The 27,516-nt window shown below is 51.4% G+C and overlaps 1 protein-coding gene and 1 pseudogene across 8 annotated transcripts; both read right to left on the minus strand.

Annotated features, from left to right (window-relative positions):
• Window positions 1-242: 242 nt before the first annotated feature.
• On the minus strand, window positions 243-27,495 carry LOC139001577 (MAPK/MAK/MRK overlapping kinase-like). Of its 8 annotated transcripts, none has more exons than XM_070403095.1 (12): window positions 27,341-27,495; window positions 22,166-22,280; window positions 16,293-16,382; window positions 14,839-14,909; window positions 7,297-7,375; window positions 7,121-7,169; window positions 5,178-5,356; window positions 4,173-4,274; window positions 3,079-3,252; window positions 2,489-2,582; window positions 1,140-1,331; window positions 243-1,059 (listed from the first exon to the last, which is right to left on the minus strand). In XM_070403095.1, the coding sequence occupies exons 1-12, from the start codon at window positions 27,345-27,347 to the stop codon at window positions 979-981; spliced, it is 1,233 nt and encodes a 410-aa protein (XP_070259196.1). In that variant the 5' UTR covers window positions 27,348-27,495; the 3' UTR covers window positions 243-978. The 8 variants fall into 8 exon arrangements, with proteins under 8 accessions (XP_070259196.1, XP_070259188.1, XP_070259202.1 ...); XM_070403087.1 differs by having other exon boundaries at window positions 1,140-1,337; XM_070403101.1 differs by lacking the exon at window positions 16,293-16,382 and having other exon boundaries at window positions 1,140-1,337.
• Window positions 18,377-19,064, minus strand: LOC139007940 (PRELI domain containing protein 3B pseudogene; annotated as a pseudogene).
• Window positions 27,496-27,516: the final 21 nt, after the last annotated feature.

The raw sequence follows: 27,516 nt of genomic DNA on the forward strand, positions 1-27,516 counted from the left end.
TGTCAGATCTGTCTTAAAAGAGGGAACAGGAAGATGAAAAATGAGCTCAAGAAATTGGCTTTAAATTTGAGTTGGAGAAGATGAGAAGAAGGAACACTCAATGATTAGGTTACAATGACCAAAACGGGGGCTCCACAGGGTCTTTGTTCTGCCTGCGGCCGGGCCCACACCCTGCCCTCCAGCACCAGGGCGTCTCTGCAGCACCCCCTCCACAGGAACAGGTTCTTCGGTGCCCAGCTTGTTGTTGGTGCCCCAGACACTAAGCTCAGTGCCCCCAACCCATCAGGAAGTGGCGTTCTCTCTCACGGGAGCCAGCTGGGCCTCAGGAGCTCAGACGCTGTGGCCATGGGAGAGCCTGGTGCTTTGGTTTACCCTTGTGCCCAGCACCACCACGCCAGCTGCGGCTCCCTGGGCTGTACCAGGGCACCGGGCACAGCCCTGGGCTTCCTCTCACGGCTTCCCCAGTGAAACAAAATCAAGCCGCACCCAAGTCTTCCCAAGATCAATCCCCCATCTGTTCACAAAAGCTAAAACAAAGGACTGGGTGGTGACACGTTCAGCGCAAATGGTATCACAAGGAAATACTGTGACGAGGGCTATTCTTTAATGAAAGTCACGTATCCTCACGCAGTCACGTGCTGCATGCTCTTGGCGATGTGCTGGAAGCCCACGCAGAGCCCGCGGGGAAGCCAAGCCTAAGTAACAAATATAAACTCTAACTTCTGTTTGGATTCATATAAAAATACAAAAGATTTCCTGTCCCAAAGTCTTGGTTACAAAAGTGAAATGGCACCTTCGAGGGAGCTGGTTTACACGTGTATTAGAGCGGAACATACAGCTCGGCGCCTTCAGGATGCGAGCAGCGGGGCTGGTGGCCCCCAGGCCGTCGTGCCACTGGCCTGCGGGCTGCGCTCGCTGGACGCCGGGGCTCGGAGCACGGAGCCGCACTGACGCTCCGAGGTGAGCTGGATGCGCTGCTCAGTATCCCCCGCCTTTCCTTTCTATCGTGGGCAGGTGGTACTGCTTCAGGTTAGGCTTGAGGTCCTTCTGTGCATCTGTCTGAAAAGAAAATGACAGGCGTTCAGTGGAGGCCAGGATGGCGGCAGGAGCAGCGCTGAGGGGAGCTAATAAGGCGCTACCTTCTGGTTTGCACCCCCACACTTCAGGGGTCTCAGCACCGGCACCTTCCCGCTCACTCCAGGTCTGAACACCGAGTGCAGCCCGGGGCTGGAGTACGAGAGCTTGGTGGCCCCGGACAGCTTCAGCTGCGGCAGCTCCATCAGGTAGGCCGGGCCCTGTCTCCGGGGCCGGCTCGCCTCCTGCTTCAGGGGCTGTTTCTTGAAACAAAACACAGGTCAGCTGAGCACACGGATGGTGTCTCCACAGAAATCAGGAGAAACAGAAGGCTCTCTGGTGCCACTTCTGCCTAAAGAACTTCTTGACCACGAGGTGCGACTAGACAACAGGTGACCTGGCCACCCCAAAGTGAGGTGGCCCCACACCCGGAGGCAAGGGGTCTGCACCTCAGGCTGGTGCGTGTGGGTGCGTGTGGGTCTGGGCCCTGGTGCAGCCCCGGGGCTGGCCGGCCCGCGCTGGGGCTGAGCCAAGGCCGTGGGGGTGCCTACTGCCGGCTCCCCAGGTCAGCCATGCCTGCTGCCTCCTGCTTTTGTGCGGCTGGGAACTAAGAATGGTTTTTACCTCTTTCATAGTTGACAATGCTTTCGTGGCATGTGAAAATTATGTGGAATTCAAATTTCAACGTCCACAGTTTTATGGGAACACAGCCCCACCGTTCCTTTAAGCATCGTCCGTGCGGGCAGCTGTGACGAGACCTTATGGTTGCAAAGCCTACAGCACTTGCTCTGTGGCCTCACAGACACGTGTGGGCCGGGCAGACTGGGAGGTGGGACGGGGAACCCAGAGTCTGGAAAGCAGCCTGGCTACAGGTGCACATGTGTCCCCACCCCAGCTCGTAGTGACACGCAGTAAAAGCAGGGACAAGTGGACATGACGCTGAATGACTGGCAACACTGGAGCCGAGCGCATGACACATGGACAGAAGATGAAGGTGCTGCCAAGTGAGGCTGTCGTTTCTAAGCCGCTGTGTGAGACTATCTCTGTGATGGGGTGGACGGGGCAGAGCTCGTCTGGCACCCGAGGGGCTCATGGCTCTGGCCGAGCAGATGGCATGCTCTGGGCGATCACTGGCAAGCTGGGTCACTTGGGCTGGTTTAGCTTTCTGTGCCCCCCGCTGGGTGGGTCTGAGGGCACAAGGAGTGACCCCTGGGCTGGAGGAACCCCAGCGCCCTCATCTGGCCTGCTCACAGATGATGTCCTTGACCCTTAGCTAGAGGGGCAGGAAGGGTGGGGCAACGGAGCCCTCGCAGGTGGGGTTCCCCTCAGACACCAGCCACCTGGGGTGTGCAGTCTGCTGCAAGCCAACCCCCCACACCACCCCCCACCCCGCTGCTCACTGCTCCCACTGTACCTGCTTGCTGCCCTCCTTGGAAATCTGCCACTTGTTACTGAGCAGTTCTGGTGCCGCTTTTCTGTGGCTGCCCCGAGCCTGCTTCTCCGCGGCCCTGCAGGGGGAAGACGGGCGCCCCACTGAGAACCTGTGCACAGCTGCTGTCCCTGTCTCCAGAGGTGCTCGTCATGGCGCGGTCACCGCTCTACTTTCCACGTGAACTATCTGAGGACTTTTTTCCTTTTTTTCCCCTGCCCCAGGCCCCCACCCCTGCCCCAGCTTCAAGGTTTGGGTCAGATGTCATCTCCACGGTCACACACAGGAGTGGACAGAGGTGTGGAGTTGGACAGCTCAGAGGATGTACTTCCAAATCAGGTACGCCCACGTGCTCAGACCTTACAGCGAGCTCAGCGTTCACAATGGTGCGGGCGGGCTCCTGCAGTCTTAACAGAGCCCTCCCATGCCCTGCCATGGCGCCGCTAACAGCCCCTTCTGGATATTCCAGAAAAGGACAGAGAGAGCTGTCCAGGGACCCCGCTGGGTGGCCCACCGCACCCCCCCACCCCCGTCTCAGCAGCCAGCACCTGCCCCCAGTCATCCAGACCACCCACCTCTGTTCTTGGAAATAGGGGTGCTGCAGGGCCTGGTGGGCAGTGATTCTCTCGTCAGGATCATAGGCCACCATGGCGTGCAGGAGGGAGAGGCATTGCGGGGACAGATTGGCTGTCTGTAGAGGTATTCCTGATCCCTTTTTAAAAGGAAAATCAAAACTCATAGCTCTCGACCTGTATTAAAAGCCCAATGATAATAAACAATCATGCCATTGTCACGACTCTACAGGGACCTGCACTGGGGGAACAGTCTGTGACTTACAGGGGCAGAATACACAGGGTCCAAACCCACAGATGGTGCCACCCAAGAGTGGCCCCTCGTGGGAACTGTGGACCTTGGGGGACAATGCCGGGTCAGGTCAATGCGGCTCGTCATTCTAACAGACGCGCCCCTCTGGTGCCGACAGCGGGGAGGCTGTGCGTGCAGGGCCAGCGCTATATGGGAACCTCTGTCCTTTCCCCTCAGCTGTGCTGTGACCCGCAAACTGCTCTCAAGTCTTAGATTTAAAGAAAGGGTGGTGGTGGTGAAACCTGTTACGCTATAAAGGGAGAAAAGTGCTCTTCGTCAGAGACTGACGTCACATTTGAGCTGAGAAGAAGGGAGTAAAGTTTAAAAAAGAAGAATCCCAAACAGTTGTCGCCTCGCCTTCCCAGGTCCTGCAGCTGCTGGGTGCTGCCACCCTCAGCCCACGGGGCCTCCCTGGGAGCCCACGGCCCCGCTGAGCTTCATCTTTGACCAGCACACAATCCTAACGGTCGGGTGTCCGTGTGGGGCAGTGCTGGGGCGGCTGCTCCACGTCCTCCCCGCACGGAGCCGGTGCCGGGGAACCTCGTTCACCCAAAGGCCTCCACGTGCTGTGAAGAGTGTAAATATTCAGCGACAGAACCTCACTGCCAGGCCTCGGCAAGACGGGAGGAACTGTTGTGTGATGCTGGAGGGAGAGCATCCCTCTCGGACCCCCGGGGGGCCCCCAAGGACTGAGGGCTGCACCGGCAACAGAGGGCAGCCTGGCGCCACCCTCAGTCCCCCCGTGCTGCCAGCCCTGGCAGGGGGACAAGTCCACACGGGGCCCTTGGGAGCACGGGGCACTTACTGTTTGAACTTGGTGAGGGTCTTCGCAGCAGGTGTGCCCATGATGTCGTGGATTTTTGAGATCTGGTCCAGCTCATTGGCTCCAGGGAAGAGGGGCTGCAGACTGGAAGAAGGTGACAGGGGCTGTGGTTAGGACAGTCCCCTTCGTCCTGGCCGTTCTCGACACCGAAGTCCTGCAACATCCTTCCAAATTAATTCATGGCATTTCATTAGCACAAGAGAAAGCGCGGCCTGCTGGCACTTTTAGCGTCAGTGAAATCACAACTCAGCTTTCAAAAACTAACAATTATTAATATGAATGATCTAGAAAGGTGTGAACACATGCCTGGATTCATGAAGCCATCAGCTGAGCAGGTGGGAGCAGACCTGGGTCCCTGCCTATGCTGGGCTCTCCGTCTGATGCATCACCCAGACATTAAATGCACCCAGGTCCTTAACAACGCCCTGTGAGCCTGGGGGTGCCCACCCTCTGCGAGGGCTGCTTCCCCCCACACCTTCCTCACTTTCTCCCTTCTTCCCAGGCCACGCCGCCTCCAGCGGTGAAGCCCGAAGGCGGGGCATGGGCTGGAGGATGGTGAGGACTGGGGCGCTGCCAGGTGGCCAGAGAATGCTGCTGGATATACCTGCACCTCCAGGGCAGGGCCGGGCCATGCTCACCCCCACCCCACCCCACGCCCCTCTCCCCTGCCGGCGGGCCCCACAGGTGGCAGTAAGCACGTTTCCACTCGGTTCCTAGCTTGGTGATCGATCATTTCACTGATGAAGCTGAAAGCAGAGGCCCACGGCTGGGCTGCGAGTGTTCTGTTCCCCATCACCAGCAAGTAAGGAAAAGTGTTGACAAAACACATTCTGTTAAGTTCAAAGCAGTCACAGCCTCAGGATGACTGAGAAATCGTGCTGTGAAGGAAGGGCCTGGCGTGAGGCCTGCCGTGTGACCGCGTCAGCACGTGCACACAGACACGCACTGGCCCGAGCGGCCTGCGGACACGAGCCTGCGCGGCTCTACCTGGTGATCTCGTAGAAGACACAGCCCGCGCTCCACAGGTCCATCTTGTGGCTGTAGAAGCCGTCGGTGAGGAGGCACTCGGGGGCCCGGTACCAGCGGGTGGAGATGTATTCCGTGTACGGCTGCTTAGAATAGACACTCCGGCAGGACCCGAAGTCCCCTAATTTCAGGACATCCTGCTGCAGGGGGAGAAAAGCGGGGACAAATGACGTCTCATGGGGTCGCCGTTGTAATATAAGCCATCTCAAATGTTTATGCACTAACGGGAAAACGACTAGCGTCTAACCTGGCTTGTAAAATACCAGTTACCCCAACCCTGACCCTGACAGGTGAGGAAGTGGTGCTTCTATTCAGGGGAACACGTTTCACAACGGTTTCCCAGTGTCTGCAGATCCTGGGAAAAGCTAAGTCCCAGTGTGAGTCTATGAGCGAGTCACACACCACAGTCAGACGCCCCAGCACCACTCGGGCAAGTCAGACAGGCCAGGGAGACGGGTTTCGGGATATTCCTTCCATTTTCTTCACCCCTCACATTCAGGTAACAAAATACATGCTGCCGATGACTGCAGCCTCGGGCATGCCCAGGTTGCGGGCTCTACCCCCCGTGGGGGGCATGCAGGAGGCAGCCGATCAATTATTTTTTCTCATCATTGATGTTTCTATATCTCTCTTCCTCTCCCTTCCTCTCTGAAATCAATAAAAAGATATTTAAAAAATAAAATAACCGTGATTCACCTGTGAAGGGCTCTAATGGAAAAAGTAGACAACATGCAAGTTCAGGTGGGACATGTCAGCAGAGAGATGGAAGCTCTAAGAACAAATCACAAGGAAACACTAGAAATTTAATAAAATTAGCAGAAATAAAAAGTGTCTTTGCTGGGCTCATCAATAGACCAAACACAGCCAGGGAGAGACTCAGGGAGCTGGGGGACAGGCCAACAGAAACAACCCAAACTGAAGGCAGAGAAAAAAGAACGGAAAAACAGAAGAGAACACCTAACAACTGTGGGACAATTTCAAAGTGAAATAAGCCAGACCAAAGAGTACATGCTATCTAACTCCATTTCTAGAACATTCTAGAAAACGCAAACTAATTATATAATAACAGAAAGTCCTTCACTCTGCCGGAAGACAGGGCAGGAGGACACTGTCCGGGTGATGGGCTTGTCCATCAACTGGATTTGTGAGGACGGATTAGCAGTGATGGCGAACCTATGACACGCGTGTCAGAGGTAACACGCGAACTCATTTTTTTGGTTGATTTTTCTTTGTTAAATGGCATTTAAATATATAAAATAAATATCAAAAATATAAGTCTTTGTTTTACTATGGTTGCAAATATCAAAAAATTTCTAATATGTGACACGGCACCAGAGTTAAGTTAGGGTTTTTCAAAATGCTGACCCGCCGAGCTCAAAAGGTTCGCCATCATTGGTTTAGTGGCTTTGGAGGGAGACAGACCTGCCCGAATCCTGATTCTTCTACTTTTCTATTTCGAGTGTTTGCGGTGATCATGGGAATGGAGTTTGTTTTCGTACATAGTCTGAGGAGAGCGCCTACAATTATTTCCTTCCAGATGTACAGCTATATTGATGACATTTATTAAATAAACCACTTTTCCAAGCTGCATGAGGAGAAAAAACCTATTGCAAGCCTGGTCTCTAGTTACTGGGACTAAAAGCACCAGTGAAAAATCTTACATTCTAGCCCTGGCCAGTGTGGCTCATGGATAGAGCATCAGCCTGGGGGCTGAAGGGTCCCGGGTTCAATTCTGGTCAAGGGCACATGCTCAGGTTGCTGGCTCAATGATTCTCTCTCATTATTGATGTTTCTATCTCTCTCTCCCTCTCCCTTCCTCTCTGAAATCAATAAAAATATATTTTTAAAAAAGTTTTACATTCTACCTTTATTCTGATATTAACTTTTTGTATAAAAGCCCTTACCTTTATTAATATATTTTCTGGTTTTACATCTCTGTGAAATATTCCATTTCTGCATTCAATATAAAAGGAAGGATAGAATTAATTGTACCTCATTCATTCACATGCCTGTACATTGCATTCCTAATGACCCTTAATACACCCCATTACCCTGGAGCTGCTGCGTCTCCGGAGCGTACCTGTGCATATGATCGAGGGCCCTGCATAGCTGGTACATATAGTGCACAACTTTTTTTTCTGATAATGGATGTCTTCTCCCTGTACAACCAAGGAAACAGCCACATATGGTTACTAATGATCCTGGGACCCTTTTTTGAAATAAAAAGCAGAATTTCTTTTTACTTAATAGTATGTGAAAACCGAACTTCCTATGAGAAATGACCTGGAGTCATTTTACAGGAAACACAGAGAGTACCTACAAAAGGAGCCGTTCAGAATTCCACCCACGGGGACGAGCTCACAGGCGTTCCGACCGTGGCGGGAACCGCATCAGGTGAGAATCACAAACCTTCCTCCAGGACCCTCCTTCCCACTGCTGCCAGGGGCGGGGGGGGGGGGCCAGCAGGAGTCACCAGTGAACCCGGAGTTTCCCTGGGACCTGCTGGATGGAGCTTTCCACTTCAAAGGGGCGAGATCACAGGCTGACGGAAGTGCAGCTGTTTCAGTCCAGGGAGACCTTTCTGGCCCTGAATTCTCCGCTGCCTGCAGTCCCAGTGGAGGAGCCCCTTTCAGGGGCCCCCTCCCTTTCATCCTGGGGACCCCATCCACGCACAGCCCTGGCGCCTCCCCTCCCTGGAGAATCCCTGCCCGATGGATCAAAGCTGCTGATGGAGATGGGCGCCTTGTCTGTTTCAGCTATCCTGACCAGGTGAGTTTTTCTAAGTTAATGTTTACTACTTTTCTCATTAAGAAGAGTCTAAAGAATGTCACGTACGGCACTGGTAATGCGAACACAATGCTGAACTATGGCTTTGCTGTCAGGCCTCACTGAGGAAATGTGTTTGCCAGTGCAGCCTGCACTGTGACAGGCCAATCACACTGCCCCTTCCCACAGGGGGCCCAGTCCCCAGGCCTGTGCCTGGCTTTGCAGGTCAGTCTTGGAGGTGCACACTGGGTCCACCATGGCACAGCCAAATGGCCCAGAGGCCGTGTCCCACGGCACCACGCGGTGCTTTGCACAGGAGGGCCTTGCATCATGGCCCCTGTTCTGCGAGCGGTTAGCGATCTGGACCGGCAGAGGGGAGCAGGTGAGATGTCAGACTCAGCGAGGAGCCTGAGCTGTGACCGGCACCCCTCTCAGCAACCACGGCCACACTCAAGGACGGGGTCCTCCCAGTTCTGCTCTTTGAAGCTGCTCATCTTAGCCAAGTGCTGTATCACTTCTTTGAAATTCCACTTCCTCGCCTCTAAAGTGGAGTTGGCTCCACTGTGAACTGTCAAATAATAATAACAGCTGTCGATGTTTGTTGAAGGCGGCGAGTCAGGCACTGCTCTTAGCTCTTAGCATGTGTTTTATTGGACTCTCACAGCAGCCCTCAGAGTTGGAACTGATCACCCCCATTAAAGCGCCTGACCGACCTCTCGTCACCCCGGCACGGCGCTGGCTCTGGCCGGTGTGCCGCTCCGCCACGTGGGAGGTCCGTGCTGCGGCATCAGTGCCAGACGCTCCCCTGGAGGCACCAGCATTGAAACCGCCAGGAAGGTGTCACTGGCTTGGAAGAGAATTCCGGGGACAAAACAGTGACGCCACTCACACTCTGAATGCAGACTGACATGAAGGAAAGCAAAGCCACCATCACGCTGCTTCTCGGGAAGTGTGAGGAGCCCCATGACAGGCCAACCTCACCCCGACTTTCCTGTGTGTACCTGCACACAGGGACACGGGAACCGTCTAATATACCCCAAAGGGCTCTCTTCTAACCGCGATAAAACTCCCATCACTAAGTGATGAGAATGCTACGTGTCAGAGTTGAATTGGCATGTTTTTTCCCTCTTGGTACATTAAAAACAGTGGAGTGCATTGTACAACCAGTGGGTCAGATTTGATGAAACAGAAACACACAACCGAACTAGTCTGACACAGGCACACCAGGCAGAACAGTCAGCGGCTGCGTGGTAACCAGCACACGGCCTGAGCTGCCCATGGAAATGAACTGTAGCTACGGCCACGGTTACAACTAGCTGGTTTTACCTTTCCCCACCTGGTTCATTCCCCAGCAACGTGGATTTATTTCAGAATGCCCGCCCCACCCACAGCCTCTAAAGGTATAATCCTAAGGTGACCAGGCCAGCCCGCTGGACCTGCTACAGCCCACGCTCCACAAGGCGGCCCGTGACTGGGATTTCCACACGGGCCCGTCGGCTGACAATGGAGGGTCTCAGGGTCTGGGGGCCATGTCCGCCAAGAGAGGAGGAGGGGACCATGTGGCCCGGGAACCGTACGGCCTCGGCAACCAGAGCTTAGCTGGTCCCACCTCCCTGGATGGAGCCTGACAGCTTTCTGCACTAGACCTGCGGTTTTACAATATACTCCTTTTTCTGCAGGTGAACCAGCAGAACAGCGCGACTTCTTCCAGTGGGAACAGTCTAACTATGACCCTCAATGTCCAAACATCATCCAGGTGGATGACGGACATCTGGGGACACCAATGATGGAGTCGCCAGGACCCCACTTCCTGGAGGCCAGAGAGCTAACACTCCAGTGCAGTCGGACACCCCGTGGAGCAGCAGGTCTGTGTCAGGCAAGCAGGGGACCCACCAGAGCACGGGCGGAGGTGAAGGAGCCAGGGCGAGGGGCGAGGGCACAATTAACCAGCCATTCAGAGTGGAGTCACTGAAAGAAACAGGAGGCAGGATCACATGCAATGCAGGCAAAGAGCAGGTGCCTCTGTGATCAGGTGAGCACCGTGCCTCCCGCCTCCAGATGTTCCAGAACAGCCTTTCCCACCACGGAGAGCACTGAATGAACAGACCAGAGTTCCAGCCAAGTCTCCACTCACCCTGTCACTAACTCACTCTGATGGGAGCTCCCCAAAAATTCCTCCCAAGTGCCCCCTCCTCACCCCTCTCCCCCTGGCACACCCCACAGACCCATCCCACCCACCGTGTAGCACGCCAGACTAGAAAGCCAAATGACATGCCTCCGTGTGGGGCTCAGGATGTGGTCTGACCCACTCGTGAAAGACCCTCAGGCCCCGGCCACGGGCTGAGGAGAGGAGGGGAAGGCAGAGGCCCTGAGGGTGTGGCTCGTGGGGAGGCAGCTCCCGACCCTGCAGCAGGGGCTGGGGCCTCGGGCAGCCCAGGGCAATCGCTTGGGAAGCTAATTCCCAGAGGCTCACCCTGGAGGTTGTTGCTTCAGCCGCCCCCTCCCCCCACATGCACCCCCCTCCCCACGATTCTGTCAGCTCCGTCACACATAATAAAATCCTTCGGTTAAACTAGCAGGAATGCACGCTATTGTCTGCAACGAAAGGGGATGACCCCTACATCTATGTATGGTCCCTTTCTTCTCTACACTGCAGCCCGACAAGCCCCTTCACGGTGCTCCGCAGAGCACAGCCGCACACTGATGCCGCCTCGGGACTTCCCAGTCGGAGCGGGGATGACAGGAGCAGCGCCTGCTTGGAAGCTGTGGCAGCCGTTCAATATTGGGTGACATCCCAGCACAGGGCCGTTTCCTGGTAATTATTGCATTTACAAACGGTTTGGTCCACAACAGACAGTAAAAAACAAATCTGGCTTTCTGCCATAGTTTTAGAAACACTGGTCTAAACACCCATCAAAGTACATCATCCCGCTGGTTTAAACATGTTTTTTTTCTTCTTCTTAAAAAAACTGATTTCAGAGGGAGGAAGGGAGAGGGAGAAACAGAGGGATACATCAATGATGAGAGAGAATCATCCATCGGCTGCCTCCTGCACACCCCCTACTGGGGATGGAGCCCAAAACCTGGGCATGTGTGCTGCCTGGGAATCAAACTGTGACCTCCTGGTTCATAGATCGAGGCTCAATCAGCAGCCAAGCCTAGCTCCTGCTTTAACCCCCAATGATCTGAATCTTACCCAGCCCGGTGACCCTGCAAACCTCATTTCCTACAGCCCTCCTCCTCTGTTGGGGCCACAGTGGCCTCTCACCTCACGGGCCTCAGGGCTTTTGCACCAGCTGTGCCTCTGAACCGCAGCGGCCTGTTTCATTCTCACACCACGGGCCCTGTCTGGAGTTCCGAGTCTCTTCTTCACTGGCTTGCTGTCTCTCTCTCATCAGATATGAGCTCCACGGGGGAGGGGGCTGTGTCTGTCATGCTCCCCTGGGTCCCCACCTTGAGAACAGCCCCTGGCCTGTCACGGTGAACGAGACGCTCTCCTGCATCTGCCTAATGCTACCACTTTCCAGGTGAGCCTGGTCGGCTCGGGCCCACGGTCACCTCTGCCTCATCTGACATCTACTGGAGGAAGAGAAAACGGCACCAAGCAAGTCACTCCCTCATGATTTTGCCTTCATACAGTTTATCTCTATGGTGGACTGTACTCTCTGCATTTAAAAATGCATCTTCCATGCTGCCTCTCTAGCTTTGCTGGCCCTCGACACTGCTGTGCACGCCGCAGACAGCTCTGCAAAGGCTGCAGGGACATTCTCTCGGTTCATTGACTGGTCCCGGTATTTAACGGTGCTGCTCAATAGTCTCATCGTCCAAGGGAGTAAGTGAAACGAATTCTGATCCTACTAGAAAAAGCTTTAGTGATTGATTTGATTTTCAGTAAGTCAGTGTCATAGCAAGAGCAAACAATGACTAAGTGTCCAGGCAGTTGAGGCACTGAGCTAGGGCCAGGAATAGGAAGGCCAGGGTGGCGTAGGGCATCACGGTTGAAGTTTCTGAGTCAGGCTTGACTTTAAGGTCTGGCTCTGTTACTTATGAACAACTTAGCTTGGGGTTACTACTTACTCCTTCAGGTCTCCCTTTCCTCACCTGTAAACTGGGGATGGTGATAAAAGTGCCAACCACAGCGGGCTGCCAAGAGGCAGGGTGTGGGGTGACTAAGAACACTCACTCGGGAGCCAGCCTAGGTTCAGACCCCAGGTCAACCGCTTCCTAGGTGCAGAGCCTTGGACAGGTTACCCAGCTCTCTGTGCCTCAACTTCTTCATCTTTAAAATGGGGATAAGGACAGCATGTGCCTGATAGGGCTGTTGTGAGGGTACCATGAGTTAACTCCTCTAAAGTGCTAAGCACAGTGCCTGGCATGTGGCTCGCATTCATGAACTAGTAGCTTCTACCAGTCACCGCATTTCAGCAATGATCTAAGGGAGACCTTTTGTGTTCAGCTTAACAACTCTGAAGTCGGGATGCATGTTCCAGCACTGTGTCTGACCCTCGCTGCTGGCTGCTTTCCCAGGTTCTGACCCCTCTGACACAGGCCGGCCTGTGGACGACACCGTGTTTGTGTAGCGAGTCACCCACAACTGCACAGCCTGTTCCACAGTCTCTCCCTGGAGGCAGGTACTGGAAGAAATGGGTGCAGTTTCCCCAATGATACAGTTCCCCTACTGCTGAAAATTACACACTTATTTCTGAACAAAGCTTTCTCAAATGACCCTCTGACCTTGAGTTCTGAACTATCCACTGTAGGAAGCAACACTCAGAATTCTAACGTGAGCACTTGTCTCACACCGAGAACTGTCCCTGAGCCAAGGAGGCAGTTAGGTAGGTTTGTCCAGAGTAAAACCTGGGCTTCCTGGCACCAACATTACTGTAGGGAACTGGCGAGGCCGAGTGTTGAGTCTCGGCTGCATGTGCGCCAGCCCGCACTCTCTTAGTTACACACACCGAGGATGAAGTGAAGGGCCTGCGGCAGGCAGGAGGTGTTAGGAAATGTAATCACACGGTATCACCTCATTTACCCGGGCCCATGCGGGGCACGTGAGATTCCCAGGTAAACGAGTTTACTTCTTCAACTCTTCTCTACTGCAATTATTTTAAACGGGACTCTGAGAAGCACTGGGTTCACTGTCCTGCCTTTCCCTGTGCGCAGTGGAGTGGTGGCCGCCACCACCCACCGTGTGGCCTGCCTTTTCTAACTGTCCTGTGGAATCTGGAGACTCGCAGCTGTTTGCCCAGATGGCTCTCAACCTCTGCTGTTGTTTTCAGACGCACGTGTAAGCTCCATATTCTCAGCCTCCCCAGGATGGACTATCCCCTGTCACTTTCTGCTATCGCTGGTGTGCCAGGTTCTAGAAGCTCCCTCTAAGACAGCGGTTCTCAACCTGTGGGTCGCAACCCCTCTGGGGGTCGAACGACCCTTTCACAGCGGTCGCCTAAGACCATGGGAAAACACATATATTATTACATATTGTTTTTGTGATTAATCACTATGCTTTAATTATGTTCAATTTGTAACAATGAAAATACATCCTGCATATCAGATATTTACATTATAATTCATAACAGTAGCAAAAGTACAGCTATGAAGTAGCAACGAAAATAATTCTATGGTTGGGGGCCACCACAACATGAGGAACTGTATTAAAGGGTCACGGCATTAGGAAGGTTGAGAACCACTGCTCTAAGAGCTCTATTTTAAATAGGGTTAGACCAAGAAACCAGATCTAACTCTATTAGAATTGTATTTAAAACAAGATTAAACCTATGAATAAAATACACACGTTTTGTAATGATAAGAAATACCCTAGAGTCCCGGACAGAAATCTTCTATTTTCCCAAAAAGATCCAAAAGCTTTTGCATCCAAACATCTTACATCGACTTTTATGCATGTGGAACAATGTGTCCACGTATTTTTAGTCACATGTGAACTCTACTAACGAGCCGTAATGCTTTTCCCACTCTCCCGCTTCATCAAACAACTGTGTGTGCCCTCCCCCAGGCGTGCTCAGCGTGGGTGTCCCCACGGCAGCGCAGCGTGACCTGCAGTTCCGCAGACACCCGCTTCCGTCTGGGCTGGGCCGGGTTTGAAAGCATCTATGGTGCTGCCACAAACCTTCCATCCCAAGCCAGCACCAGTCCCTCCCGTGACATGAGGAGGTTCTTCTCTCCTTTGGCCCATAAGCACGGAGTGACCTGTGAAATGCAGCACTTCCTCTGGGCTTTCTCAGTGACATTTACAAGGCTCACGTGTCCTGACATCTAACACAACAGTGAGGTCACAGGCCCCGGGACCGTTGTTAAATGTGGGCCAAACATCTGCCTCCTCCTCTCCATTCCCCTCAGGTGACCTCTGTACGCCTCCACAGCCAGCCCTGGTCACCCCCCACCCCCTACCCCCCACCCCCGCCATGCTCTCCTAAACAGGGCTTCATTGTTCAAAACAAAGCCAATGAATGAGCACCCTGTCTGTCACTCGGGAGACTTTGGAAGGATCCAGATATAAGGAGGTTCCCTCTCATGTGAGGGATTCTTTGGGGGGGCGAGCCCCACCTTACTCTGAGGCAAGAACAGAACGTGGATCAGCAGCAGAGCCCGGGGAAGAGGGACCCTCGTGGTGGGGACCACAGTGCGGAGGCCCCGGCTGTCCTGTCCGCCATCCTCCCCTGCACGGCCAGCTCGTGGCTGGCGGCCTTCCTTCTCATTTCATTTACCGCCGGATGGTCAGCCCTGTGTGTTTACACTTGACGACTGCCCTCCCGTGCACCGACTTTGAGCACCAGCAAGTATGAACTACAGGCTTTACAGTCAGTTCTTACATTAGCTTTCAAAGGAGTCTACGTACCTCGTATCAGTTCATAAACATTCATGTCCATAAGCTCACATATTAGCGCAAGAGAACCAGATTTTCTGTCACTGAAGAAGAAAGCAGGTTTTTGAAATGTTTTCTCATGTCTTAATCAGAAAATATAATCAAATATTTAATTCATCTGTAAACATTTCTTGTAAAGAAAAAGCACTCCCACATCAGACAAAGCCTGGAGGGCAAGACTGAACCAGAAGTTACATTTCAGGTAAAATTCATTTAAAATAATAGTAAAACCCTGGTTTAAGCGCAAACTCTAAAAGCCTCCCTCCCCATTTTAAAAGACATATGTCCTGACAATATAAAATTAACTCGAGAGAGAGAGAAGAAATGAGGTTGGGGGGTGGGCCAAACAGAATAACCAAGGAGAGGAGGGTTTAATTCATGCCTGCAAGTGCAATCTTACTTTTAATTTTCCTAAATCACTTCCATGTGACTCATTACCACGGGGTGGGGTGGGGTGGGGTGGGGAACAGAGTCCAAAACTAGTCAGGGGAAGCGGGAGAAAGATGAGTGGCATCGCCCCGAGTGACATCTTGCCCAGAGTGGGGACAGAGGCCTCTGGCTGAGCTGCCAGCTTCCCCTGGGTTCAAGGAGCCCCAAAAGGGGCCTCTGACCCCGGCAGGGCAGCCCGAGACACCGCAGGCTGCTCAGGGGCCTCCAGAGGGGCCCCCACTGTCTCTCAGGGCTGCCAGGAGGCCCAGGCCACTCTGGACAGGGCGCTCTTTAAAGCGGGCGTAAAGCACCTTCCCCGCAGGCAGTCGTGACTGTCACACGCAGACTGTAGTGTCTACACGCAGCCCAAACTGACGGCTCAGCACACCGCAGGCCGGGAGGCAGCACGCTGCAACAAGACAGTGTACACGGAGTTTAAAACCGTTCGGTCCTCTGACGGGCATCTGCCGCACCTTAGTTGTCAGAGACCGCGGTTTCTTGGCAGGTGTTAAAGGGCACGCCACCTTCTCAGGGATCAGCACCGCTGGCCCAGGGAAAGACAGGGTCTGGAACCCCGGCTGAGCCCCACTCTGGGGACAGTGCCTGGGAACCAGCTGTGCCCTGACCTCCTGATGGGTGGTGAGCCTCATGAAAACTGTTCTACAGTTAGACCAGGAATAAACAATCCCCCGAAACCGTATCGAGAGAGGCTACAGGAAAGGCTACATGAAACTGCAGAGATGAACAGATGACTATGGTGGGGAAGGGAAGCCTATCTCCCCCACCTCCCCCCCAGTACGACCCAGACCCAGCGGGTCAGGTCGGAGCTCACACCTGAGGCCTCAGGAGCCCAGAGTCACATTACGAATCAGGTGCACAGCTGACTCTCTGGGCTACAAAACAGATCTCTAAATGCCAACCATGATTTTCTTTTTTAAAAAGAGATTTAACCATTATCATCAAATGTAGATAATTTTTAAAGGCCCGAGTATACTTACAAAACCACTTCATGCAACGTAAGAATGTTTGGGTGTGGGTTCAGGCGCCTCAGTGCTTGTATCTCTCGGAGGTTGTTCACTTGCTCAATACTATTGTATAGGCAAAAATAAACAGCTAATTTATCACTCAGGTCAACTTGAAAATTCGGGCTATTCAATCATTACTTATCATCCATGATCAGAACTGACAAGCTCGCAAATACTTCAAGCAAGTCAATCAGGTTTTATTTCTCCCATTAGCAGTAGAAATTAGGCGTATCATGTTTGTGCATTATCTTATAAAACTCAAGGTCCTTTTAGCTTTGGATATAAATTCAATTTATCCCCATCTAGCTCCTTGGTAGTTTCTTTTAATAAATATAAACAGAGATGTTAAAATTTCCTATTAATCAGTTTATGGGAACTAACCAACTAGCAATGTAAAAGCCATGTAAAAATAAGCATTTTAAATTTCCACAAACAGGCCCACCCTTCCTTCCTACTTAAGGCGGTCATTTTTTCAACTTCCTTCATCTGGTCACAGGTGCTCTCTCAGCAGGTGTGTCTAGGCAGGCTTTTCTTTAAGAAGACAGCTACCCTTGACACCCTGTTGACACCCCAAATCCATCACTGCAAGCGCCACTGCGGCCCAGGGCCTGAGGCTGCCACGCTCTCCACGCAGAGCCTGGGGGAGCCTGGTCTCCCTGCTGAGCCGGGGCCCAAGGGCTCACAGGCAATGAGGACTCAGGCACCAGAGACTTTCATCTCAGAGGTTCTGAAAGGAAGTGATTGTGCGAATCTTCTCCCTTTGAACTGGTGAGATTCTGTTAACAGAGAGAGGGAAGCTCCGCATTCTGTTTAGTTATGTATCCAATAATATACTGTTAACTTAAATCAATGTGGCTGCAAACGGAAGTATCTCACGCCAGCCAACCAACGGGAGCCTGCTGTGTAAGAAGAGCCTCAATAGTCTGCATGTGGGATATTTTTAACTAGAAGTTCAGACCCTTCTTTCATCACTGCCCTGTTTCCCCCTTACACCCAGGATGATATTCAAACTGTTAGCAGCTTGTGCACCATGGTCAACAAACAACCAGAAAGGACACAGCCCACAACTTGGGAAGAGGGTCCAAAAGGGGGCCCACTAGGTGCTGGCAGACGGCCGACTAGGGCAGTGATGGCGAACCTATGACACGCGTGTCAGAGGTGACACTCGAGCTCATTTTTTTGGTTGATTCTTTTTTGTTAAATGGCATTTAGATATACAAAATAAATATCAAAAATATAAGTCTTTGTTTTACTATGGTTGCAAAGATCAAAAAATTTCTATATGTGACACGGCACCAGAGTTAAGTTAGGGTTTTTCAAAATGCTGACACTTCGAGCTCAAAAGGTTCGCCATCACTGGCCTAGGGAGTGCCGGGCAGGGGCCCAGCACAGGGCAGGGAGGGCGGCACCCCAGAGGCTCAGGACAGCAGCTCCTCACCACCCAGGACAGGCGGCTTCCACTCTTCTAATCGTGATGGGGAGTCTTCCAGAACTGGGCCAATTTCCTAAACTCACCCATCATGGGTAGATTTTATGATATGCAAATTATATCTCAATAAAGCTTTTTAAAAATCTTATCTCCCCTTTTATTTAGAAACCCTGAACTTCTCTGTTTTGATCAAGTCACATAGCCTTTCTTTGGCTTATTAAAAAAATTCCACCTAAAATATAGTTGCATTTAAAAAAGTAACAAATAGCCCTAGCCAGTTTGGCTCAGTGGATAGAGCGTCGGACTGGACTGAAGGGTCCCGGGTTCGATTCTGGTTCGATTCTGGTCAAGGGCATGTACTTTGGTTGCTGGTTCAATCCCCAGCCCTGGTTGGGCCCGTGTGGGAGGCAACCAATCGATGTGTTTCTCTCACATCAATGTTTCTCTCTTTCTCTCTTCCTTCCAGTCTCTCTAAAAAATCATTGGAAAAATATCCTCAGGTGAGGGTTAACAAAAACCAAAACAAAATAAATATAATGCCAGCTAGAAGGGGTCTATACCAACTCCCATCAGTCTCTGCAAATGCTGCTGCCGCCACGGTGTCCTCATGCTCCCCTCACCGAAGCTCTCAGTTCTCAGCCTCAGCTTTCACTCTGTGTATGGCCCAGCCCATTGCTTCCCGGCCTCCGTTAGCATTTGAAGATCCGAACTTGCCATCAGCCCATGGAGATGACCACTGAGAAGGCCTCCTTTCACAGTGATGATGGCCTCTAGAGTTGACATAGTTCTTCTGCGTCCTGAGGATGTGGTTGGTGTATGTCTCCCATCTACTGAAATCCTATTTGTAGATGAGTTTTGAGTGGGTTGGAGTTCCATGTCTCTCCACAGGGTCAACTACGGACGGTTCCTGCCACACGGTCAGAGCTTCACAGTGGAAGGCCCTCCACTCTGTGCTGAGAAGTCGATGGCTGTGCAGCTTTCCAGAAGGGGATCAGACGTCCGTCCGATACGCCAGCTCCCAGCTCACCGGGCTCACAGGGTGTGGGTATTTCTGCTTTGCAGCTGTTGGAACAGTTTCCCAGGGCTGGTCCAAGGCGTGCCCCGGAGACCAGATCTTCATGGTGCCGGCGACCTGTGCCACGTCCGGGTGGCACCCTATCTGAGTCTCAGCATTCCGTGCCACGCTGTACCGTGATGTTATCACCCGTTCTACTACTTCATCGCGTCGCCAGCTTTTTACCGCTATGACTGATGCTGTAACAACATCACGGGGGTGGGGGGTGAACCCTCCCCGCAAAGAAGACTTCTAGGCCCAGATGATTTCACTGACGAGTTATTTCAAATATTTAAGAAAGAAAGACTCTTGCACATTTCACAAAAGAAGAGAGATGAGCTGCCAACAATCAGGGACTCAAAGACTGGGTCCCACTTGGCTCTACCACCTGCCAGCTGGGTGACCCGGACAGTTGGGAACCTTCTCTCTCTAGCCCACGGCTCCCCATCCTGATAGAAGGCCGCAGGCACCGTCCCCCGAGGGTGGCAGCGAGCACCAGTGACAGGCAGCGATTCGCCAGGACTGGGCATGGTGGCAGGTGCTTGGTGAGCGACTGCTGTAGTCACCTGGCGTGATTTCCTGTCACTGCTACTCATTTATCACACCACCCACACACGGTGCAGGGCCACTAGACAATGAGAAGTAGAGCAAATGGATTTTTAAAGGAACCCAAAGTTATTCTTCCAGTGGCTAAGGGTAAGTTGTTTCACAATGAGGGTGTAGATGGTCCAGGTTTCTCACTGTAAAGTTACTCTCTTTTCCTCTTTATTTTCTGTTCTTTAGAAGCAAGTCAGTTATTGATATCAGTATGTACTTGTGGTGATTTGAATAGACAGACGGCTGGGTAGATGGGTGAAGAGGGAGAGGTGGGGGGCGGTTAAATGGGTCCGTGCACATACACACTGGCTTCATCTACTGCGGTGATGACATTCCAGGAGCCATGAGAACACCTGGTGCTGAAGTCTTGTTTCCAAGGATCTTTCTCCAGTAAAAGGCGACAAGGCGCCGAAACCGGTTTGGCTCAGTGGATAGAGCGTCGGCCTTCGGACTCAAGGGTCCCGGGTTCGATTCCGGTCAAGGGCATGTACCTGGGTTGCGGGCACATCCCCAGTAGGAGATGTGCAGGAGGCAGCTGGTCGATGTTTCTCTCTCATCGATGTTTCTAACTCTCTATCTCTCTCCCTTTCTCTCTGTAAAAAATCAATAAAATATATTAAAAAAAAAAAAAAGGCGACAAGGCTCCTTAGAGAAATGGGGGGTTCTAGGGGCCGGGAAAATACAAGATGAGCTAGAGAACCTTGTAGTGCTGACGGAATAAGAAAAGGGTGGGCACGTCAGAAGAAACAGAGCCACCCTGAAGGAGCTCCGGTGGCCAGAGCTGGACTGTTTATTAAGTAAATAAGGACAGCGTTGCATTGAACATATGTACCAAGAGCAGGTAAGAGCTCACAAGAATAAACCCAGAGTCCAATTCCCCTCGGGTCTGTTGCCCGGCTGCAGACACCTGTCCATGAGCCTGAGGTGACCATCATCTAATGTCAGCCACCGGCCACCAGTGGCCCAGGGCCACGCTCCCTTCCAAGGCAAGCAACATTCCAGTGTGGTTCACACTGCAGAACCTCCCCACGCACCCAGACTCGACAGCAAAGCAAAGGAACACAAATCCCGTGGTCCTTTATTAAAAATCTTTACTTATTATGGGTTTTTTAAAGAAAAATGTGTTCTAATCAACCGCTTTTAAAGTTAAGGCAAAGAGCAAGAATTGTTCTCAACTACATCAAGCGGTGACCCATTCGGCAACGAGGCTCACGCCCGCCTTGCTAGCTACTTCCTAGTCCTCCCCTCACTTGCTCTTCAAGCCCCTCAGACAAGGAAGCCCGGCTCAGGTGCACCAGAGTTACTCATTTCTTCTCTGCAGTTGGCTACACTGATCCTGGTTGAGTTCCGGTCAAGTTCATCCTGTTTACAGCTGGTCTGCAAACTACTGTGCTGTATTTTACCATTAGCAAGAACAGCATTCAGTAAGAATGGTTCGGACCTTGAGACCTTGTCCTGCTAACACCAGGGTGGACTTTCGGTGTGTCGGGGACCTGGTGGATGGAGGAACAGCTGGCATGTCACCGGCAGGAAACCACGTCCTTAGGTGATGCTACCTCCTCCGGAGGGGCGGGGGTTACACGAGTGTCTGCCACCCCTCACAGATATGCCTCCCGAGGCGTCTAATCTTGGTTGACTTCTAAGCCGTGTTCCAGATAGCGCTCCCTTCCTGCGGGGGCATGTGCAGTGGAGCAGTGAGCGTGTCCGCGCAGGGTTCTGTTCCAGCAGCCTCAGGAAGCGCCGCGTCCGGAGGCTATTTGCAGCCCACTCTTTATTTGCATCTCTTCACTAAAATAACAGCTGGCAGTCCTGTTGTCGGCAAGCACATCTGCCCCTGAGCCTGACAGGACCGGTTCTCTTCTGAGAGGCAATTGTCTCGCACCTGCTGCTACAATAGTCCGTCCTCAGCCACCTGGCTGTGTCTCGCCAAGGTGGCTGTGTGAGTCGGCTCCCACATGCCGGGCCGTCAGTACACTGTGTCCAATTCTCTATCACAAGTAATTTGACGGCCCTGGCCAGGTGCTCAGTGGTTAGAACATTGACCCTTGGACTGAAGGGTCTTGGGTTCGATTCCCAGTCAAGGGCACGTACCTGGGTGGCAGGTTAGATCCCTGGCCCCCGTCGAAGCAAGAGCAGGAAGCAAGCAATCGATGTGTCTCCCTCACATCAATGTTCCTCTCTCTCTTTCTCTCCCTCTTCCTTCCCTCCCACTCTCACTAAAAAACCAATGGAAAAAATATCCCCAGGCAAGGATTAAAAGAAAAAGAGTAATTTGTCGCACAAAGGAAGAAGTGACAGAGGAAGGTAGGAGAGCAGCAACAGCAGTCTCGGCAGAGCAGGCAACGGCCACACACTGTGGCGGTGAGGACGAGGAATCTGGATTCAAATCTGGCTCTGCCCACCTAGGGGCCTAGAGTGACAGCTGTCAGCTGCCTCGGCACTGTCCTCCTGCACAGAACAGGGAAGACGACTTTGACCCTGTGGCGATATCTCGAGGATGAAATTACTGTTCTCCATACTCTTGGACACCACTAGTGCCCTATACTCCTTTCTGCTCTCAGAAACAATGCTTCACACGGAGAGTCTGGAATCAACGTTTATATCCCCAAACACTTCAGAAGGCTCTGCACCCACGTGGGGGAATGCCTAAAGAAATTGGACTGTGTTGTACATATCACATGAACAGAACCTTCCCATGAATATTGAGTTGCCCTGTTGATTTAAACCCACGTCTGCTTCCAGTGTTAACCTCGTCTCATCGCCTACCTTTCAAAGTGCTGTTTCATTTGTTTGCATGCGTAGTAGTTTCCATCCCTCAAGCTCTGCATCTTCATAACTTCAGAAAACGTTCCCTCGCCTATTTTGCCAATTGCTTTGTAGTCTATAAATAAAAACAATTATGAAAATAGATTTTATTTATACATATATTTTGTACTTGTTCCAGACAGCGAAAGTTTTACTTGTAAGAATATCGGCAGTTGCCTGGCCGGTGTTGCTCAGTGGTTGAGCGTCGACCTATGAACCAGGAAGTCATAGTTCGATTCCCAGTCAGGGCACATGCCGGGGTTGCGGGCTTGATCCCCAGCAGAGGGCGTGCAGGAGGCAGCCAATCAATGATTCTCTCTCATCACTGATGTTTCTGTCTCTCCCTTCTTCTCTGAAATCAATAAAAATATATTTCAAAAAAGAGATAATTGGCAGCATGTGCTGAGGACTGTTTCTCCTTTTTTCTAAGGCTCAGCATTCCCCCCACTTTGTTTTCTCTCTGCCATCCCCCCCACAGCAGGGAACCACGTGATTAGCATCCTGGGGGGATGAGAGGCTCAGAGCCCAGGAGATGTGGCCCCCTGGGGTGGTTCTGGCAGGAGCGCTCACATGGGCCTGGGCATTCGGCAGAGGGGACACTGTGCCAGCAGCCTTGGAGCATTTTCCTGAAGGCCACCCTCTCTGGTCCCACCAACGCCCAGCTGAGCCGCCAAGCTTCCTGCAATTCTTGCAATTCCTGATTTCCTGAAACTGACAGCAGCAGCCCCTGCCTTGCACTGCCACCACCACCACTGCCCCCTGCACAGATAACGGTTTTACAACCAGAGGTCCCTTCCTGCTTGAATGCCTGGTTTCTGCTTTACAAACCAAACCCTGACAGATTCACACATGAGTATCTTAAAGTGGGGTGTGGCTGCTAATAAAAACCTGAAAAATGCAGGCACTGGAGAGCGCAGGCTGAACCAGGGAGAGCCTGGTGAATGGTGACAAGATCCTGCTGCCTTCCCCAGACCAAGTGTCTGCTGGGCTGCTGGCCTTTTCCCTTTGGCCCAGGGAGAGCGGGAGGAAGGGTCACAATGATAGGATGTTGTTTCAGGGACTCTTGGAGGCTCCGGTGGAACGAGATACAGAGAATAAGAGCAAGACTAAAAAGAAACAAGGCAGCTTGAGAAGGAGGATTAGAATCGAACCTTACGTGTAGAACTCACGGGAAGCAAATAGGTCAGAAACCTATTAAATAAAAATGTCCGTCACGCCCTAACTGGTTTGGCTCAGTGGATAGAGCATCGGCCTGCGGACTGAAGGGTCCCAGGTTCGATTCCAGTCAAGGGCATGTACCTTGGTTGCGGGCACATCCCCAGTGGGCTGTGTGCAGGAGGCAGCTGATCAATGTTTCTAACGCTCTACCCTTCTCCCTTCCTCTCTGTAAAAAATCAATAAATATATTTAAAAAAATGTCCATCACCTTCAGATCCCAAAGCTGCATCAGCACAGAGCAGGCCTGTGAAACTTCAGCCTCAAGGAGGTAGCCTCTTCCACACCCCTTCGATATGGCACATTTTAAAAAATATATACTTTTATTGATTTCAGAGAGGAAGGGAGAGGGAGAGATATTGAAATATCAATGATGAGAGAGAATTATTGATCAGGGGCCTCCGGCACGCCCCAAACTGGGGATTGAGCCCGCAACCTGGGCATGTGCCCTGACCAGGAATTGAACCATGACCTACTGGTTCAGGTCAACGCTCAACCACTGAGCCACGCCAGCCGGGCGATGTGGCACATTTTAAAAACCTGTGTGAATTCTGATCTGAACATACCAGCAAGAAAAAAAGGTACTTTTAAAAAGAAGTAATAAAGTTTTTTAGAAATGATATTTAATTTTAAAATAGTCCTATTCCAGTCAATTTCCTACTTAGTTTGTTTTCATAAGAAGCTCTGACTGTAGACTACCATTCAAGTACTCTGAAATTTGGTTGTTCTAAAATGTTCTCTTCCTTTCCTTTCCTGTCAGTAACTTTCATAGGACTCAATGCAGGTGCAGGTTGTGGTGCGGCAGGGTCCACGTGACGTGGCACAGCCGATGCGGTAACCAACGTGGCTGTGCAGCAAGACCACCGAGGACGTCCCACACCACCCCTGGCAATGGCACGGCTCTGGGGGAGAAGGGGGGACGGTAGACTCTCACCTTCTGCCTAATATTCAGCATGGCATAAATATCCCACAGTAAGCACGAACTGCTTGTTTATTTTTAATTTTTAAAAATTAACTTCTAGCTTCCTCAGTCGGCCTGTGAACCAGGAGTTCATGGTAGATTCCTGGTCAGGACAAGCCCCATTGCAGGCTCGATCCTTAGTAGGGGGCATACAGGAGGCAGATGATCAATGATTCTCTCTCATCATGAATGTTTCTATCTCTCCCTCTCTCTTCCTCTCTGAAATCAATAAAAAAATATTTAAAAAACGGCCAACTGTACACTTTAAAGTGGGTTCAGTACAAACCCCAAGTGTGGGCCAACACTGCAGGCACCTCCAGACCATCGAAATCAGTCGGCAACAAATGGAACCTGCAGCCCTGGAGGCGGCTGTCTGTGGTGGGAAAAGGGTCACTGCTTCCTCCATGGCCCTGTCAGCAACAGAAGGTCTGGTTACAAAACAAGAATGAAGGGGCGGGGGGGAGGGGGGGTGGGGTGCGTGAGGTAGAGAACGGCCCCCTCTCATCTCCAACAGAACCCACGTAGTTCACAGGCCTTGAGAGTCAGACAAGAAATATGAAGATACTAGTACACACAACGCTGTGAAGGGTGCAGAGCTGAGCTAGGGACAGTCCCTGCCCCACATTAATGGGACTAGAAATAGTCACCCAAAACAAAACCAACTGTCCACCCAGACTCAAGGACAAAGAGGACTTACTATAACCGAATAAAAAAGGTGGAAAAAGGAAAATAAATGAGATCATTTGTGTTCATTAAGATTCTATTCACTTTTTAATTTTTATTATTGTTTAAAGTATTACAAATAGTAGTACATATGTCTCCTTCCTGCCCCCCACCAACTGTTCACTTTTATGAAACCAAGGCTCTTTTGTTTAAGTGGAATCTAAACCTTATTTAACCGTGAAAGTGGAGGTCAAGTTCACTTTTTGTGAAAAGAGCAAGTTGTCATGCCCAAGTGCAAACATTTGTATTCAAGCACTGCTCCTGAAGCTCTGAATCACGCAGGTGACGTGCAGCAGAGCCGTGGGGCCCAGCCAGTGGAGGAATGGAAAGAACTGGGGGAGGTTAATCGCTATGTTCGGGGCATGTGCCTGGACCACAGTTGTCAGGCGGAAGATTCCACTTCTAATGTCTACTCTTTTCAAGAGATTAAGGAATTCAAACCAAATGACGAAAACAAGGTCAGGAACCTCCAAGGAAAAGGTCCGCACCCAATTAATTACTCGGTGTGGTGAGGAAAACTGTGACCTGAATTACCAAACATCCTGAAAACACAAAGGGACAGAAAATTATTCCTAACTGCACGAACATCTTACATTTCAATTGCACCCTGCTCTGGCTGGCAAGGCTCAGTGGTTCGTGTCGGTCAGAGCACCAAAGGGTCTCGGGTTCATTTTCCCGTCAAGGACACATACCTGGATTGCAGGTTTGATCCCCAGCCCTGGTCAGGGCCCGTGCGGGAGGCAACCAATCCACGTCTCTCTCACATCGATGTTTTTTTCTCTCTCTCTCCCTCTCCCTACCCCTCTCACTCTCTCTAAAAAAAATCAATGAAAAATATATCTTCCAGTGAGGATTAACAACAATAACAAAATTAAAAAATAAAATTTAAATTGCACCCTTTGGCCCTGGCTGGGTAGCTCAGTTGGTTAGAGCTTTGTTCCCGATATGACAAAGTTGTGGGTTTGATTCTTGGTTAGGGCACATGCCTGGGGCTGTGGACTCCATCCCCAGTAGGAGATGTGCAGGAGGCAGCCGATCAATGTTTTCTCTCTCCCTCTCCCTCTTCTCTCTCTCAAATCAATAGAAACATATTTTTTATATATATTTTTGTTATTGATTTCATAGAGGAAGGGAGAGGGAGAGATAGTAACGTCAATGATGAGAGAGAATCACTGATCACAGCCTCCTGCACTCCCACATCAAAGATCGAGCCTGCAACCCGGGCATATGCCCTGACCGGAAATCAAACCATGACCTCCTGGTTCATAGGTCTACACTCAACCACTGAGCAACACCAGCCAGGCAATAAAAACATATATTTTTTAAAAAAGACACAAAAGGCAGGACACTGCCAAATTAAAGGAGACCAAAGAAATAGGAAATCAAAATGCAATTTGTGATTTTTGATTGGATCCTGGAAAAAAATAAAAACACCTATAATGAACATTATTGGGATGACTGGGAAAATCTGAATTGTAGTACTGTACCAACATGCTAGTTGTACTGTGACTGTGTAGGACTATGTCCTTGTTCTTAGCACACACTTGCTGAATTGCTAGTGCTGAAATATCATGCTGTCTACAACTAACTGTCAAAGGTTCGGCAAAAATAAATGCGTCGCTTAGAGAGAAAATGCCAGAACACAGTGGGGCATCTAGGTGAAGGGTTTATAAACACTCAAGGAACTCTTCTTGCAACTTTTCTGTAGCTTCAAAACTGTGCAAAATAAATAGTTGGAAAGGAAAAAAGGAATATGGTACAGAAATGCGTGTGCTGTATATAAGTTCACACTATAAGTAAACGTGCAAACCTTTTGCACTTTTGTAGACCTTGCCCTCTAACCACAGCTTTGGGTGCATTCGAGAAAGAGACAGACAAGTACACAGTATCCAACAGGAGAACATAAGAATGCTTGCACAGGGTGAGTGAGAAAAGTCAGTTATTTTTAATATTTTTGCCGCACAATTGAGGCCATAGACCACTACCAACTGACAATTAGGATAGGATGCAAATTTAACATTACAACTACACTAACGTAATTTATCTTTCCACAGCAAAGGAGGTCGGAATTTTTTTTGCACCTTCGACTCATCGGCTCTTCCAACCCAGGGGGGCTGGGGGCCCCCGAGTGACGCCAAGGCGACGAGGCCCGGCCCCTCAAGGTCCCGGTCCCCTGGGGCCCTCCGCCGCCCTCGCTCCCAGGCCCCTCCGGCTCCGCCCCTGCCCGGCCCACTCACTCTTCATCCTGGACGGAGGCCGGCGACAGCCCCGGGCCGACACTGGGCGGAGAGGAAAGGGGCCGGCAGGGTGGGCCCCGGCTTCCACGCCTCCGAGGCGGGGTCTCGAACTAGGACCTCCGCGGCGGTCCCGGTCGGAGCGTTAGGACCCGGCCGCCATGTTGTGTCCCTGTCGC

Source organism: Myotis yumanensis, unplaced genomic scaffold (assembly GCF_028538775.1).
Source record: "Myotis yumanensis isolate MYYU_CA2020_CCGP unplaced genomic scaffold, mMyoYum1.0.hap1 SCAF_1, whole genome shotgun sequence".
NCBI lineage: Eukaryota > Metazoa > Chordata > Mammalia > Chiroptera > Vespertilionidae > Myotis > Myotis yumanensis.